Source organism: Cebus imitator, unplaced genomic scaffold (genome assembly GCF_001604975.1).
Source record: "Cebus imitator isolate Cc_AM_T3 unplaced genomic scaffold, Cebus_imitator-1.0 Scaffold2, whole genome shotgun sequence".
Lineage (NCBI taxonomy): Eukaryota > Metazoa > Chordata > Mammalia > Primates > Cebidae > Cebus > Cebus imitator.
In genome coordinates this window covers 15,881,450-15,898,140 of record NW_016107317.1, presented here as the reverse complement: position 1 = coordinate 15,898,140, position 16,691 = coordinate 15,881,450, and the positions used below count along the sequence as shown (strand labels likewise).

Genomic DNA, 16,691 nt, shown 5'->3' with positions numbered 1-16,691 from the left:
AACTACAACCATCTGATCTTTGACAAACCAGACAAAACCAGGCAATGAGGAAAGGATTACCTATTTAATAAATGGTGTTGGGAAAACTGGCTAGCCATATGCAGAAAGCTGAAACTGAATCCCTTCCTTATACCTTATATAAAAATTAACTCTAGAGGGATTAAAGATTTTAACATAAGGCCTAACACCATAAAAACCCTAGAAGAAAACCTAGGCAGTACCATTCAGGACATAGGCATGACAAGGACTTAATGACTAAAACACCAAAAGCAATGGCAACAAAAGCCAAAATAGACAAATGGGATCTAATTAAACTTAAGAGCTTCTGCACAGCAAAATAAACTATCAACAGAGTGAACCAGCAATCAACATAATGGGAAAAAATTTTTGCAATCTGCCCATCTGACAAATATGGGTAGAATATCCATTATCTACAAGGAACTTAAACAAATATCCACAATCTATCAGGAACTTAAACAAATTTACAAGGGAAAAACAACTCCATCAAAAAGTGGGCAAAGCATATGAACAGACACTTTTCAAAAGAAGACATTTATGCAGCCAACAAACCTATGAAAAACAGCTCATCATCACTAGTTATTAGAGAAATGCAAATCAAAACCACATTGAGATACCACCTCACACCAGTTAGAATGGCAATCATTAAAACATCAAGAGACAACAGATGCTGCAGAGGATGTAGAGAAATAGGAAAGCTTTTATACCGTTGTTGGGAGTATAAATTAATTCAACCATTGTGTAAGACAGTGTGGTGATTCTTTAAGGATCTAGAAATAGAAATACCATTTGACCCAGCAATCCCATTACTGGGTATATAATCAAAGGATTATAAATCATTCTATTATAAAGACACATGCACATGTATGTTTATTGCGGCACTGTTCACAATAGAAAGACTTGAAACCAACCCAAATGCCCATCAATGTTAGACTGGATAAACAAAATGTGGCACATATACACCATGGAATACTATGCAGCCATAAAAAAGGATGAGCTCATGTCCTCTGCAGGGACATGAATGAAACTGGAAGGCATCATTCTCAGCAAAGTGACACAAGAACAGAAAACCAAACACTGCATGTTCTCACTTACACAGTGAGAACACAGGGACACAGGGAGGGGAACATCACATACAGGGCCTGGAGGATGGGGGGCTAGGGGAGGAATAGCAAGAGTTGGGGGGTTAGGGGAGGGATAGCATTACGAGAAATACCTAATGTAGATGACAGGGCGATGGATGCAGCAATCCACCACCATGACATGTGTATACCTATATAACAAACTTGCACCATCTGCACATGTACCCCAGAACTTAACGTATAATAAATAAATTTTTAAAGAAGAAATATATAACCCCCTTCTTTGCCCAGGTTCCTAGAAGTTAGAGAGATTAGGTAATAGAGAATAAAATAAAAAGAAATATCAGGGGTTCCACTGAAGGTCACGGTGGTTTCCTCTAACCATCTTTTTCCTTAGTCACCCTGTGCTCTGTAATCAAAAAAGATTCAGGGCCTTCAATGGAGGTGTAACTCAATCTTGAACATTATAGGTCGAGTCCTTTCTATGTACTAGGCTTGGTATTAGTCAACACAGCTAAAATATAATTTGGATATCATCTGTGTCCTGAAGTTGTTCATAATCTAGAGATACTAGCAGTTGTGGTCACAAAATGTGACACCACAAAAAGAAAAGTATATCAGTAATAGGCAAGCAATAAAAACAGAGACTGCATCAAGATGTCCAGATTGAAGCATCAGAAAGGAGGTTTGTATTAAAAAACAAGTAGAGCAGTTTTCTACTTATCGAAAGCTTACAATACCGCTTAACTTTTAATTAAAATTTCTGTTATCAATATATCTCTCTCCCTATAACAGGGATTCTTCCTGAAGGAAGTGCTAAGCCAAAGTTTAGGTTTAAAAAAAAAAATCAATAAAATCCCGTGGAAGAGATATAGTACTCCAAACTGGTTTTACGTTTCTTCTGATAGAAAAAAAAATATTCACAAGAGCAAAGATTTGTTCATGGTTTAACATTCGTCAGCTATGTGAAAAGCAAAATACATGTTTACTATATACCATATGAGTATCAGAATTATGGTTTATAGCAGTATTCTGATATGTATGTTGTTAGATTCAAAACCAATATATATTAAAAAGCTCCTCAAGAATATGTATCATTTAAAATCACTTTAAATAGTACTTCAATTAGGTCTCTAATTTCTGTTTGGAATGTGGAAGAAAATTGAAGATGAAGACCAAAGTTACATAAGCTTGAGCCATTAGAGAAATTAAATGTAACACATGTAAATATGGAGAGTTTTTTAAAAAATAAATCAAATATCCTGATGTCAAAACAATTATGAAATTGTATTTGGTTTTCATACTAATACCAAAACATCAAGATGGCATCCACAATTGACTACATTTCTTTTGAGCAGCCACAGTTGGTACTTTGCCAACCCACATATTCAGGCAAGTACATAAACGTGTCCCCGACACAGATGTAATTTGTGGTCAAAAGACAGAGCATTGTGGAAACCCTGCAGTCATCCTCAGACAAAAGGCCTTAGGACAGATCGTTTACACTGGGTCAAACACTGAAGTTCAAAGATTTTGCTGCGTGATTGAGGATTGTTATTGGGTATCTTATCAGAATAAATGTGTGGGCTGTGGCATATTTTTAAAAATATGTTAAAAAGTGGAAGGTAAAAAAATATATAAGAATAAGAAGACCTCTTTGAAGCAGCTTATGTGGTAGCTGTTTTTCCTATGACATTTATTATTTTTCTTCTGTGCCCTTGTCTTAATACCTTAAATGCAGAGTGCAGTGTCCTTCTGCATTTCTAAAACTGGTCCCTTGCTAAAGTTATCTGCAGGAACACAGGAGAGAAGTCAAAAGAACACGGCCTTTGCAGCTGGACAAATCTGAATTCTAATTCTATCTCTGCCCTCTAGTGACTATTGGACTTGAGCGATTCATTTTACCTGAGTCAGTTACAAAATATATAAAATTGGGGTAATAAGACCTACCACTAAAGCTTGTTGTAGTCATATCAACAGTCTGTCTTGTAGCTGGCTGTAGGGCAGTAAGCAGCATCTCTCATAGTCATAAGTTTACCATTGTTGTAGATAGTGTCCTTAGGTAGGAGCTCTGCTACTTGAGGGCTGTTTATATTGCCATTGTTATCTGCCCCCACTTTTGGACCCTCAATTTCCTGCTAATTTCTGAGAACCCCTTTATCTATATCTGATAATGCTTTCCCTCTTGTGTTTCCAGGCAGCACCAAAAGTAACAAGCAGAGCAATGTGGAAGACAAGCAAGTAGACAGACACTATTATCTTCCATCTTTTAGGGAACATGAATGTGTTTTTAATAACCAGAGGTCCAGGAGAAATTCCCTAAATCTCCCTGAATATAAAAGGACTATGCCAAAGAATGAGCTGTTTATGGTCACTTTTAATATGATAGATAATAATGATTTATTTGATGGCTTCAAGTTTAGAGAATAAACTTCCAAAAATTAACAAAAACTGTTACATTTGTAAGCCATTGACTATATCTTTTAGGCCTTCACTCATTCCAGCAATATGTTTATTGAAGACAGTGTCAGTCAGGCATGGTGGCTCATGCCTGTAACATCAGTGCTTTGGGAGGCTGAGGCAGGAGGATCACTTGGGCCCAGGAGTTTGAGGCTGCAATGAGCTATGACTAAACCACTACACTCTAGCCTGAGCAACAGAACAAGGCCCTGTCTCTTAAAAAAATAATTAATGTATTAAAAAAGAAGATAGTGCCTAATAGGTGTGCACATTGAGAAGAAAGAGTATGACGTTTTGGTCCTACTTCATAGCAGTTTTTCAAAAATTCTTGAGTCAGCAAGACCTGGACCCATAAACTTATGTGACTATAGGAGCAGCCCAAGATATAAAATAAGTCCATAGCATATTATAATATGTCATTTCAATTTTTAATTCACAGTATAATATCTCAGGGCAATTGTTCTTTAATAAAAATTGAATGAGATTATTTAATATTATCAGAAATACATTCCTTAAATCATTGTGTATAAATATATAAATATCTTAAAACCATTGGTAAATGAAATTATGCAACACCTACCTAGCATACCTATGTTATCATTATCCCAGGAAACATTGGCAGTATTTTTACTGTATCTCTTTATCATATTCTTTTAAAGCTTACTTTTTTTTTTTAACGTATGTATATGTGTTTCTTGACCTTTTGCCGTCTGGTAGGAATTTGGGACTGCTGGATCATAGGGACAACACACACATTTGTGATATTATTTTAAATGATTAATTTAATCATGTTGTATAAATAGTTCACATGGTCTCACACACAAAATCTTTGATCAAAAGCTTTTGCTTTTCTTAAATCATGTAACAATAAGAGACTCTGTTTTGTAAAAGGACCCATTTGCTTTCCAGGGCTATGTCATCTTGCCTTAGCCAAAGCAGACTAAATGGGAAACAGTGATGTTTACTAATGAAATAATATGCACATTTTTGGTTTACCTTGTAGGTGCACCCACCCTATCTCCAAGTCTACTCGGCTTACTGCTGCCTGCCCTTGGCATCCTTGTCTACTTGGAATTCTGAATGTGTTGTGACAGCTACTGTTCCCATCCCAGCTCAGAAGACACCCTTCATCCCTGGGATGACCACAATTCCTTCCGATTTCTGTGGCTCCATCCTAAGCCAAAAAAATTATACTTTAACAAACTATTCAACTGATTTACAACACACATGATGACTGAGGCATTCAGGAACCCCTTCATCCAAAAGAATAAACTTTTAAATGGATATAAATGATTTTTAACTCGTTCCAATATGCCTTATAAACCACTTAACCTGATTCTGTGACAATTGCATGATTTAACCCAATGGGACAAGTTAGTGTTCAATTCAATACTATAGGCTGTAGAGTGAAAGTCAAATCACCATATACAGGTGCTTTAAATTTAATAACAAGTTGTGAAATATACTAGAGATTGAAATGTTGGTTCTATGTGGTAAATGTAAGAGTAATACAGTCTCTTGTACTTTCCTCGCTATTTTGGGTACTGCATATTATTGAATGGCCCCTATCATTCATGACATCTTGAGTCTTCTTGAAAAGACAATAGAGTGTAACAAATATTGTCATAAATCCCATTATCAAATCATGAGTTGAAAGATTTTGATTACTGAAAACCAAATTCTAGAACTTACTATCAGTATTCTTATTTTCAAAGTAAGTAATTTTCTAAATATTTGATTTTCAGAATCAGTTTTTTAATAGTAAAGTTAACATACCATATAAAGATTTTTTTTACTTTTATATTCTACTCTGAAGTTTTATTTTATGCTTTTCTTATCAATTTCAAATCTCAAAAATCACAGCTGTTATCTAGAGTATCATGATATTGCTATATTTGTTCATATGTGGAATGACAAATTTATAAAAGTAGAGTGCTTCCTTTTTTATTGAGAAGTGACTCAAGTCATTACATGGTTAGGAACAAGTGACAGTTAAGTGAATATCACAATTACTAGTACTTTGGTTTTTCTGCTTTATTCCTAAGTAAAACTTTTTTACTGCAGATGTCAGATCAAAAAGTCACCTATAGGTTGAAAAAGCTACAGTATGCTTTTTTTAAAATTAGTTGTAAGCTCATTTCCCACTTCAATGCAATACTGAAAACTGGCTAAAAATACCAAATCAATATATTGCTAATGGTACTTTGAAGAGTATGCAAAACTGGAAGGCCAAGAGGAGACAAATAATATGTCTTTCCGATTGTGTCTCCCAAGTGTTGGTGCTTTGGGTTTTTATAAGTTACGAAAAGGAAGATGCACATTTTTTCATTCTCCATGGTGTGCACGGAAATGTTTGAGTGTGGATGTGAAAGAAATCGAGTAATAAAGAATTAGCTGGCTCATGAAATAGTGCAATGTTGGATGCTTCAAGAGGTATAATCCTATTTTATTAGCACAAACTTGCTAGCTAATTAGAGTTTATCTTTTTAGAAAGGATACCGTATAGGTTCGTAAAAAATATTTACAGGAAGCAAAATAGATCTATTACTACTTTACCCCTTTTTCTTTAATTTGTATAATTTTTGTACTATATATCTATGTGTAAATGTTTAGAGCCTTCATTATGAAAATATCAATAAATATTTCATTAGTTTACATTTAACCCTTTGTTATAAAATGAAACTTTTAAAAATAAGTGAAATGGATGATTTCCCATTGGAAGTATGTCAACAGTCTTAAGATCATTGCCAGATTTCATAATATTTAAGTATTTGAAAAAGAAACAAAATGTCTTCATACTTTAAGGAATCGAATACTCTGTATATCTTCTGTACAAATGTTTGTGTTTTCATTGTTACACTTTGGGGTTTTACTTTTGCAATGTGACCTATGTTGGGCATTTTTATATAATCAACAACTAAATCTTTTGCCAAATGCATGCTTGCCTTTTATTTTCTAATATATGGTAATAAGGAACAAAACTGGTTAGATTTTGCATGAAGTGGTTCTGAAAGGTAAGAGGAAAACAGACTTTGGAGGTTGTTTAGTTTTGAATTTCTGACAGAGATAAAGTAGTTTAAAATCTCTCGCACACTGATAACTCAAGCTTTTCATTTTCTCATAGAGTTGTACAGATTTAACTGGGACCATCAGTTTTAAACTGTTGTCAAGCTAATAATAATCTGCTTTAAGATGCAAGATTCTGAATTAAACTTTATATAAGTATAGATACATCTGTTGTTTCTTTGTATTTCAGGAAAGGTGATAGTAGTTTTATTTGATACTGATAAATATTGAATTGATTTTTTTAGTTATTTTTTATCATTTTTTCAATGGAGTAGCATAGGACTGTGCTTTGTCCTTTTTATGAATGAAAAAAAAATTAGTATAAAGTAATAAATGTCTTACTGTTACCCAAGAAAGAACAACTGTCCTTTCAATTTACCTCAAGTTTAAATTTATTTTTAGAAGGTTTTCATTACAAGTTCAATAGAAGGCAATAAATATTCTGGTTAAGAAACAGTTTAATATTTGAAAAGTTCTACGAAAAGTTCACGCATAGAAATACACAGAGTCATTATTACATTGAAATAAGATCACCCGGTAAATAACTTCAACTCATGAAGATGTCAGTGAATATCATTCAATCTAAATTGAAATACTAAAGCAAGCTGCTAGATGCTAAGAAAATGAGACTCTTTAACACTGAATGAGCTGACCCTGGAATAGAGGTATCTGCATAATGGCATGAATCTATAGGAGGAATGTAAAGCCTCTGAGTCCTGAGACAGGCTAGGCCCAGAAAACTGCATGCCAGAGCTGCCTGTGTCCTGCCTTCTCATTTTCTCCTGTGTTCTAATCGTGGTTTCACAATGGGATTCTTGCCTCCCTTCTTATATTATGAAGCTTGCCTCACCCTGGGTTCTGGTTTTCCTTTTTGGACCTTGTATCTGTTTCTAGATCTTAAGTATTAGATTACTTCTCATCTAATATTTTGTATTGGTATTTGACCTTCAACTGACCCCAGCTGACATTCTCTATGCTTTGAAGGATCAAAGCTTCTTTCTGAGAGAGTGTATTCCATGTTACTGATTCTCAAACCTGGTTGCCTGTCAGCATCACCTGGAGAATTAGAAAAATTAAAATAAACTCCCTGGGCCTCAGTCCAGATTCACCAAATCAGAATCTGAGGCGTGGGCTATATTTTGGAGGGAATGTTCAGTACTGTCTGCTAAGGGGTTGAGTTTGAAGTTTTCATAATCACTACAGGCTAAATAAACTGATAGTGTTAGCTGAAACAACAGTATATTTAAATAGCATGTCTACATAACTTAATATCTCTTAAGAAAAAAAAGAATCCATAACTTCGGCTTACCTAAATGCTGATTTGTTTATAATTATTATTGTCTTCTGTTCTACATCTTAATATCAAAATATAATACAGTTTTTGTCTGGCAAAAATATTCCCTACCTTGTTTGTATCCAAACTGCAGACATAAATGTACCTCAGAAGATTTCTTCTCTAAAGGAATGTGGACTTTTTCTTTTTCCTTCATGATACTTGGAAAATGAATTAAATTTTAATGGTTAATTTCCTGAGTCTATCATCTTCTGAAGGTTGCTAATAAAAAGAAAAGATGAAAGTTACCTCCCCCAAACTTTACTATTTGTTTCTTCATCATAGACACATGATGACTTTGAATGAACTGACTTGTAAACTAGTTTATGGGAAGCCAGAATTAGGTTTCACTTGTGAAACCTATTTTAAAACCAAGTTTCACTTTCCAGTTTATTAGAAATAAGTCTGCTACTGGGGTAATATATATCAGTACCTACAATGCCATTACTAATTTTGTTATAGAATTCAGTCAGGCTCATCCTAAAGCACAACCATGAAGTTAATCCTTTTCATTCAGGATAATTTGTTTCACAGATGCTGCCTTGAAAGCAAAGCCAAAAATCTTCATCTTTTCTTGCATTTGTTTCCCAGAAGTGCAGTAAAAACTACCACAAACCAAGGGTCTTACAACAACAGAATTTTCTCACAGTTCTGGGAACTGGAAGTCTAAAATGAAGATGTCAACCTGTCTTCTGGAAACTCCAAGGGAGAATCTGTTCCACAACCCCCTTAGCTTTTCATGGTTACAGGCAGTGCTTGGTTTCCTTGGCTTGCAGGTGCAACACTCCAATCTCTACCTCTTGTCACGTGGCATATTCCCTGTGTGTCTTGCTGTCTACATTTCTCTCTTTTATCAGGACACCAGTCATTGGATTAGGGACCATCTTAATATCCAGCATGACTTCAACTTAATTACATATGCAAAGACCCTATTTCTAAATAAGATCACATTCACAGGTCTGAGTGGACATATATTTTCTATCAATATAGTTTGTCTCAGCATAGTTCTCATTTTCTTTTTTTAAAACCTGATATTTATCACTCACACTAATGTGGATATGATTCAAATGCTGCTCTAAGCATCATTTCAGAAAGCATTTATGTTGATAATGTACAACAATATGGATGAAACGCAAATAAATTATGCTAGGTGAAAAGAAGCCAGATTCAAAATGCTGTGTGATACCATTTATGGAACTTTCTGGAACAGTCAGAATGCTAGTGGTTGCAAGGAGTTGAGAGCAGGTGGAGGGTCTGACCATACAGAAGCAGCATGAGAGAACTCTTAGTGGTTGTGGTGACTCAAATCTATGCTGTTTAAACACAAAATTCCCCAACAAAAAAGTGAGCTTTACAGTATGTTCATTAAAGCAAAATTTTTAAAAATGAAATTTTTGAAAATATCATGACCATTGGACAATTCTGTGATAACATTTTAATGCTATTTGTTACCATTTATGAGATCTTGGACAAGAAATGTGACATTCTGAGATGCAGTTTCCTTGTCTGTAAAATAGGAATAATATTTCTCAATTGTTCAGAGTTCTTTTAGTTGCAAATGACAAACAACTCCAATACCTTTAAGAAATAAAAAGGGGAGTCTATTGGCTCAAATAATGCAGTCTCTAAGATGGATTAGATATAAAGCCTTCAGTAATGTTCCCAGGGTTTCTCTTCATCTATGGATTCTGCATGTCTGGCAGGCTATCATTTTGTGGAAGGAATCCAGGGTACTGAAAGTTCCAAACCTACATCCTCCTGATTAGTGGTCCAAAAGTAATAGAGTCTCTCTCACTCTGATTCAGCATACATAGAAAATCTCAGTGAAGACTCAGATTATCCCCAGAAACTTGGTATATTTTATTTGCCATTTTGGGTTTCCTGTCCACCCTTCTGGGTAGTCAAAAGGTGGCACAAACCTTGTAATAGAAATTCCCACCAGCCAGGCATGGTGGCTCACACCTGTAATCCCAGCACTTTGGGAGGTCAAGGTGGATGGATCACCTGAGATCAGGAGTTTGAGACCAGCCTGGCCAACATGGCGAAACCCTGCCTCTAATAAAATGCAAAAAATCAGCCAGGCCTGGTGGCATGTGCGTTTAATCCCAGCTACTCAGGAGGCTGAGGCAGGAGACTTGCTTGAACCTCAGGGGTGGAGGTTGTAGTGAGCTGAGATCATGCCATTGCACTGCAGCCTGGGTGACAGAGTGAGGATTTGTCAAAGGAAAAGGAAAAGGAAAGAAGAAAGAAAGAAAGAAGAAAGAAAGAAAAGGAAGGAAGGAAGGAAGGAAGGAAGGAAGGAAGGAAGGAAGGAAGGAAGGAAGGAGGGAAGGAGAGAGAAAGAAAGAGAAAAAGAGAGAGAGAAAGGAAAGAAAGAAAGGGAAGGGAATGGAAGGGAGGGGAGGGCAGGGAGGAAAGAAAAGGACGAAAGAAAGGACGAAAGAAAGGACGAAAAGAAAGAAAGAAAGAAAGAAAGAAAAAGAAAGAAAGAAAGAAAGAAAGAGAGAGAGAGAGAGAGAGAGAAAAAGGAAGAAAAGAAAAGAAAAGAAAGAAAAGAAAAGGAAGGAAGGAAGGATGAAGAAAGAAAAGGAGAGCGAGAAGGAAGGGGAGGGGAGGGGAGGGGAGGGAAGGGGAAAGAAAGAAGAAAAGAAAAAAGAGAGAAGTTATTTTCCACCAGGACTAGATGGAATGGAGAAAGATGGTTCCTCCAGAAGAAATATCAGGTGCCTGTCAGCAGGAAGATCCTTTTACCACCTGTTAAATATACACTATTCTCAGTGACGAAAGGTGAGGGGAAATTATTCTCAATCAGTCCCATCTACACTGTTTTTATTATTTCTAAGAATGACATAAATATTCAACTATAGTACAAGTTTCCAAGGGACTTTGAAACTTCATTAGAAAAGCTTATCCACATTACACAATCATTCCAATTAATCACAGGGAAGGGACGTGTCACGTTAAAGTGTTGCAAACACACGTATCATTTTAAGTGAACTGTATTCATTATTAACAAAACCTCAGTGGCATATAACAATAAAAAACTGCTCACACATTTGGGCAGCAGTAGGTGAGATATGTGGCTTTGTTTATCTGAACTGAACCCCCTCACATGTTTGGGAGTCAGTTGACTGTCAGCTGTTCAAGGCTGTCCTTAGATAGGGCCTTTCGGATAACTTGGCTCTGCTTCACTTTTCTCCCACTCTCCAGCAGGTTAGACCTGGCATGTTCTCATGGCTGACAGAGGTGCAAGAAAGCGAGTGGAAACACGTATCTATTTTCTCAAGCTTTTGCTTGCCTCATGTCTGTTAACATCCTATTGACCAAATCGAGTAATATTATAAACCCAGAGCCAAGAGGCAGGGCAGTTCACCCACATAAGCGGGTGAACACTTTAAAGATACAATAAGGGTGTGGATATAGGGAGTGTTGAAAAATTGGAGCCAAATGTTATAATCTACCACAGATACTTATCAAATTCCACTGGATATAAGATGCCATCAATTTTACTGTTAGACTAGAAAAATTATTTCTAATTAAACTATAACACCATGCTTGCTTATCATGTAGAACTGTTATTCTTATTGAAATGGCTATTTATTTGGACATATGTTTTTATGATGTATTATACTTATGCCTAGACAATACAGAAACCATACAAAAATTGTGCTAAGAAAGTCCTACAAATTTTCCATATTTAGAGTAAGAGTCTTAGATATCATTTCTAAACTCTGAGTAGTTGATGTTTGTATTTTGTTACAAATTGTCATCTTTTGGTTGTATTGGTGTCTACATCATTACTTAAAGGACACTCCAATATTTCTTACAAGGCACTGATGCCCATTCTGCCCATGTTTTCTCAATCTTACCAGGCATCAACAGAGAGTTGTTGTGGCCATTGAAAAAAAATTGTTTATAAAGTCTTCTCTTCAAGAGGTGGAACATAATTCTGGTCCCCTTGAGGGTAGGCTGAATTTAATGAATCACCTCTAGAGAATGGGATAAAGCAGAAATGACAGTGGAGGACTTTGGAAACTAGGTCATTAAAAGCCAGTGTGGTCTCCATCTTAATCATTCTCTCTCTCTCTCTCTCGGATCAATGGCTCCTTGAGAAGGCAGCTGCCATGTTCTGAGGGTGTTCAGTCAACCCTGTAGAGATACCCATAGAGAGAGAAACTGATACCTCCTGCCAGCATCCCTGTGAGTGAGCCATCTTGCAAGCATATCAGCCTCAGTCAAGCCTCCTGAGGAATACAGTCTAGGCTGAAAGCCTAACTGCAATCTAATGAAAGACCTTGAGCTAGAACAACCCAAACATCTGCTCCCAGATTTATGACCTTCAGGAACTATGTGAGACAATAATTATTTGTTGTTTTAAGCCATTATATTTTGGAGTAATTCATTATATAGTAGCAGATAACTATACAATCGGCAAATGATTAAAACTCTTAAGTGATTTGCTGAAAAAAAATTTAAGCAAATGTAGTTGTCCAATTTGACCAATAGAATTAAGAAATGGAATCCTATATGTTCAGCTACTCTATTTTCATGTATTTCTGTATGCTATAATGATTTAAATTCAATGCTGAATTATAAGACACATAAAAACAATCAAACTCATGTATTTTCTCCAAAATATTTCCAACTCAATTGAAGTGATGATAATATAAACAGTTATGATAAGGTGACTTATGTGTAGGCAATAATAACTCTGCTGTAGCTCTCTCCTGGCTGAGAGCAATTGAAAGATACTATTAATTGTAAGATGCATCCTATTTTAAGAGATGTTAACATATTTTTAAAATGTGTAGACTAGAAATATGGTAGTTAACAGTTCTTATGAACACTTGTAGCTTCTGTGACTGAATTTAGGGTAAAGAAGATGAAAGTTATATTTAGGTTAGGATGTTGAAGAGTAATTGATTACTGAAGATGCAAGACTCCTGTTTGACTGTCTGGTATCCCAGTGGGAGCTGAGGTGAGCAAGGCTGTCCAGGAAAACTGTTTCTACCTTTACAGCTACCATAAAGGCAAAAGCTCAAAGAGTTCTAACTCAACTGTTTCACTATTTCTTTTCATCTTCACAGTAGTACAAGCTCATGCATGAAACAAGGTCTCAATACATATATAGTGAACAGATTTTTGAATTAATAAAAAAACAAGTTTTTAGGTTTTTGTGTTTTAGCCTATTTTCTAGAAATATTTTTATGTTACTTGATTGATAATGTGCTTATTCCACATATTCTAATATCATAAGAACTCTTTACTAAAATAACTGCTGGCTTTTGACAATGCTATGTTTACAGGTTTAAGTCTGTAAAAACTTGTAAGTGGAAAAAGGGCCCATTGAAGAGTAATCACTAAAGGGGAATAAATTTATCTATAGTTGTATACCCAAGACATATCCAGGACCTCCTCTTCTGAGTATTGTTTCTGCAACATTTAATTTCCAAATGTTTGTACCACAGGAATGCTAGATCATATTGATGTAAATAATAATAATATACAATTTGTGGCTCACACTAATGCACTATGCACCTTGTCCCATTTATCACTTATTTTTATGTATTTATATTTTTTATTATGTGTTTCTCTATTTTAACTCCAATCCCACATCACATCATGCTTTCACTGTCATGTAGTCAATGTTTGTCCTTTCAATTAATTGTGTTTATTTATATGCTACTGCATGAATAATACATAGGATCCATATATTTGGTTTTATTTATATAAATTATATTTTGCTGTGTATTTTATTCTGCTTCATAACTCTTTCAATTAACATTACATTTTCTGATATATCTATGTTACTCTATGTATGTCTAGTTTATTCATCTGGTTAATTTTGGTGCACTTTATTCCTTTGTTCCCATTCTGTTTTAAAATCTCCCCACTAGAGTTAATTTTACAGTAAACATTTATTTGCATGCTTCTTTATGTACCTCTATGGGAATTTTTCTAGGGTACACATTTGGTAATAGAATTTGTAGATAATTGTACATGTGTATAATACACTATTTATCATGCATATTCATTCATTCAACAAGGTACTTCTCTTCATGTTGAGGATACAGCAATGAGAAAAATTAAGTCACACAAATTTTAAAAGGTGACTCCAATTTTCACTTCTTTCAACTCTTGAGGATTTCCATTTTCTCATCCAAACTTGATATTATATAGATACAAAATTTAGCCAATCCGGTCATGTGTTAAGTGTTTTAATTTACATTTCTCTGATTATGAAATGTGCTGACCACCTCCTTTGTATAATTATTACTTATGAATAGAAAATTCACAAAGGAAAAATTTATAACAAAACAAATATTCTATAGAAATCTTAAACATACACATACTAATATGTTTTGACTGTGTCCCCACCCAAATCACATCTTGAATTGTAGTTCTCATAAAGCCCACATGTCATGGGAGGGACATAATGGGAGGTAACTGACTCATAGGGACAGGTGTTTCCCTATACTCTCTTGACAGTGAATGGGTCTAAGGAGATCTGATGGTTTTATAAAGGGCAATTCCCCTGCACATGGTCTCTTGCCTGCTACCAGGCAAGACATGCCTTTGCTCCTCCTTCACCTTCTGACATAACTGTGAAGCCTCCTTGGCCATGTGGAACTGTGAGTCGATTAAACCTTTTTTTAAAAAACATAAATTACCCAGTCTCAGGTATTTCTTCATAGCAGTGTGAAAATGGACTAATGCAGTAAATTGGTACCAGTAGAGTGGAGTAATATAATGATACCCAAAAATGTAGAAGTGACATTGAAACTGGGTAATAGGCAGAGGTTGGAACAGTTTGGAGGGCTCAGCAAGAGACAGGAAAGTATGGGAAAGTTTGGAACTTCATAGAGACTTGAAGGGCTCAGAAGACAGGAAAATGTGGGAAAGTTTGGAACTTCCTAGAGACATGATGAATAACTTTGACCAAGATGCTGATAGTGATATGAACAATGAAGTCCAAGCTGAGGTGCTCTCAGGTGGTGATGTGGAATTTGTTGGAATCTGGAATAAAGGCGACTGTTACTATATTTTAGTAAAAAGACTGGTGGCATTTGCTGCTGCACTAGAGATCTGTGGAACTTTGAACTTGAGAGAGATGATTTAGGGTATCTGGTGGAAGAAATTTCTAAGCAGTAAAGCATTCAACACGTGACTTGGATGCTGTTAAAAGCATTCAGTTTTATGTGTTTGCAAAGATGTGGTTTGGAATTAGAATTTATATTTAAAAGGGAAGCAGAACATAAAAGTTCAGAAAATATGCAGGCTGACAATGCAATAGAAAAGAAAAACACATCTTCTGAGGAAAAATTCAAGTTGACTGCAGAAAATTGCATAAGAAACTAGGATCCAAATGTTAATCGTAAGACAATGGAGAAAATGTCTCCAGTGCATGTCAGAGGGCTTCATGGCAGGCCCTCCCATCACAAGCTGGCAGGCCTAGGAAAAAAATGGTTTCCTGGGCTGGGCCCAGGGTTTTGCTGCTCTGTGCAGCCTCAGGACTTGGTGCCCTGCATCCCAGCATGAATAAAAAGGGCCAATATACAGCTCAGGCCACTGATTCAGAGGGTGCCAGACCCAGGTTTTGGTGGCTTTCACATGGTGTTGGGCCTGCAGGTATACAGAAGTCAAGAATTGAGGTTTGGGAACCTCTGCCTGGATTTCAGGGGTTGTATGGAAACACCCAAATGTCCAAGTAGAAGTGTGCTACAAGGGCAGAGCCTTCATGGAGAACCTCTGCTAGGGCAGTGCAAAAGGAAAATGTGGGTGGGAGCTCCCATACAGAGTCCCTACTGGGGCACTGCCTAGTGGAGCTATGAGAGGAGGACCACCATCCTTCAGACCTCAGAATGGTAAATCCACTAGCAGTTTGCACCATGTGTCTGGAAAAGCCACAGACACTCAATGCCAGCCTGTGAAAGCAGCCAGAAGGGGGTCTATACCCTGCAAAGCCACAGAGGCAGAGCTCCCAATGACCATGGGAACCCATCTCTTACATCAGCCTGATCTGGATGTGAGACATGGAGTCAAAGGAGATTATTTTGGAGCTTTAAGGTTTGACTGCCCTGCTGGATTTTGGACTTGTGTGGGGCCTGTAGCCCCCTTTTTTGGACAATTTCCCTCATTTGGAATTGGTGTATTTACCCAATGCCTGAACACCCATTGTATCTAGGAAATAACTAACTTACTTTTAATTTTACAGGTTCATAGGTGGAAGGGACTTTCCTTGTCTCAGATGAGACTTTGGACAGTGAACATTTGAGTTAATGCTGAAATGAGTTAAGACTTTGAGGAACTGCTAGAAAGGAATAATTTGTTTTAAAATGTGAAGACATCAGATTTGAGAAGTCCCGGGGCAGACTAATATGATTGGCTGTGTCAGCACCCAAATCTTATCTTGAATTGTAGCTTCCATAATCCCCACATGTCATGGGAGAGAACCAGTGGGAGGTAATTGAATCATAGGGCTGTTCTTGTGATAGTGAATAAGTCTCACAAGATCTGATGGATTTATGAAGGGCAGTTCTCCCACACATGCTCTCTTGCCTGCTGCTCTGTAAAATGCGCCTTTCCTCCTCCTTTGCCATCCACCATGATAGTGAGGCCTCCCCAACCATGTGGAACTGTGAGTCCATTAAACCTCTTTTTCTTTATAAATTATGCAGTCTCAGGTATTTCTTCCTATCAGTATGAACATTAATGCACATATATTATGAGCA

At 36.3% G+C, this 16,691-nt stretch overlaps 1 protein-coding gene across 4 annotated transcripts in view; it reads left to right on the top strand.

Moving 5' to 3' along the window:
• The window catches only part of CNTN1 (contactin 1), a 372,749-nt gene extending 365,770 nt beyond the window's left edge, over nt 1-6,979 (top strand). For all 4 annotated transcript variants that reach the window (XM_017530373.2, XM_037739053.1, XM_017530379.2 and 1 more), the window contains one exon: nt 4,564-6,979. In XM_017530373.2, the coding sequence (XP_017385862.1) occupies nt 4,564-4,640 (77 nt within the window). In that variant the 3' untranslated portion in view covers nt 4,641-6,979. The remainder of the gene's footprint in view (nt 1-4,563) is intronic.
• The last annotated feature ends 9,712 nt before the right edge of the window (nt 6,980-16,691 follow it).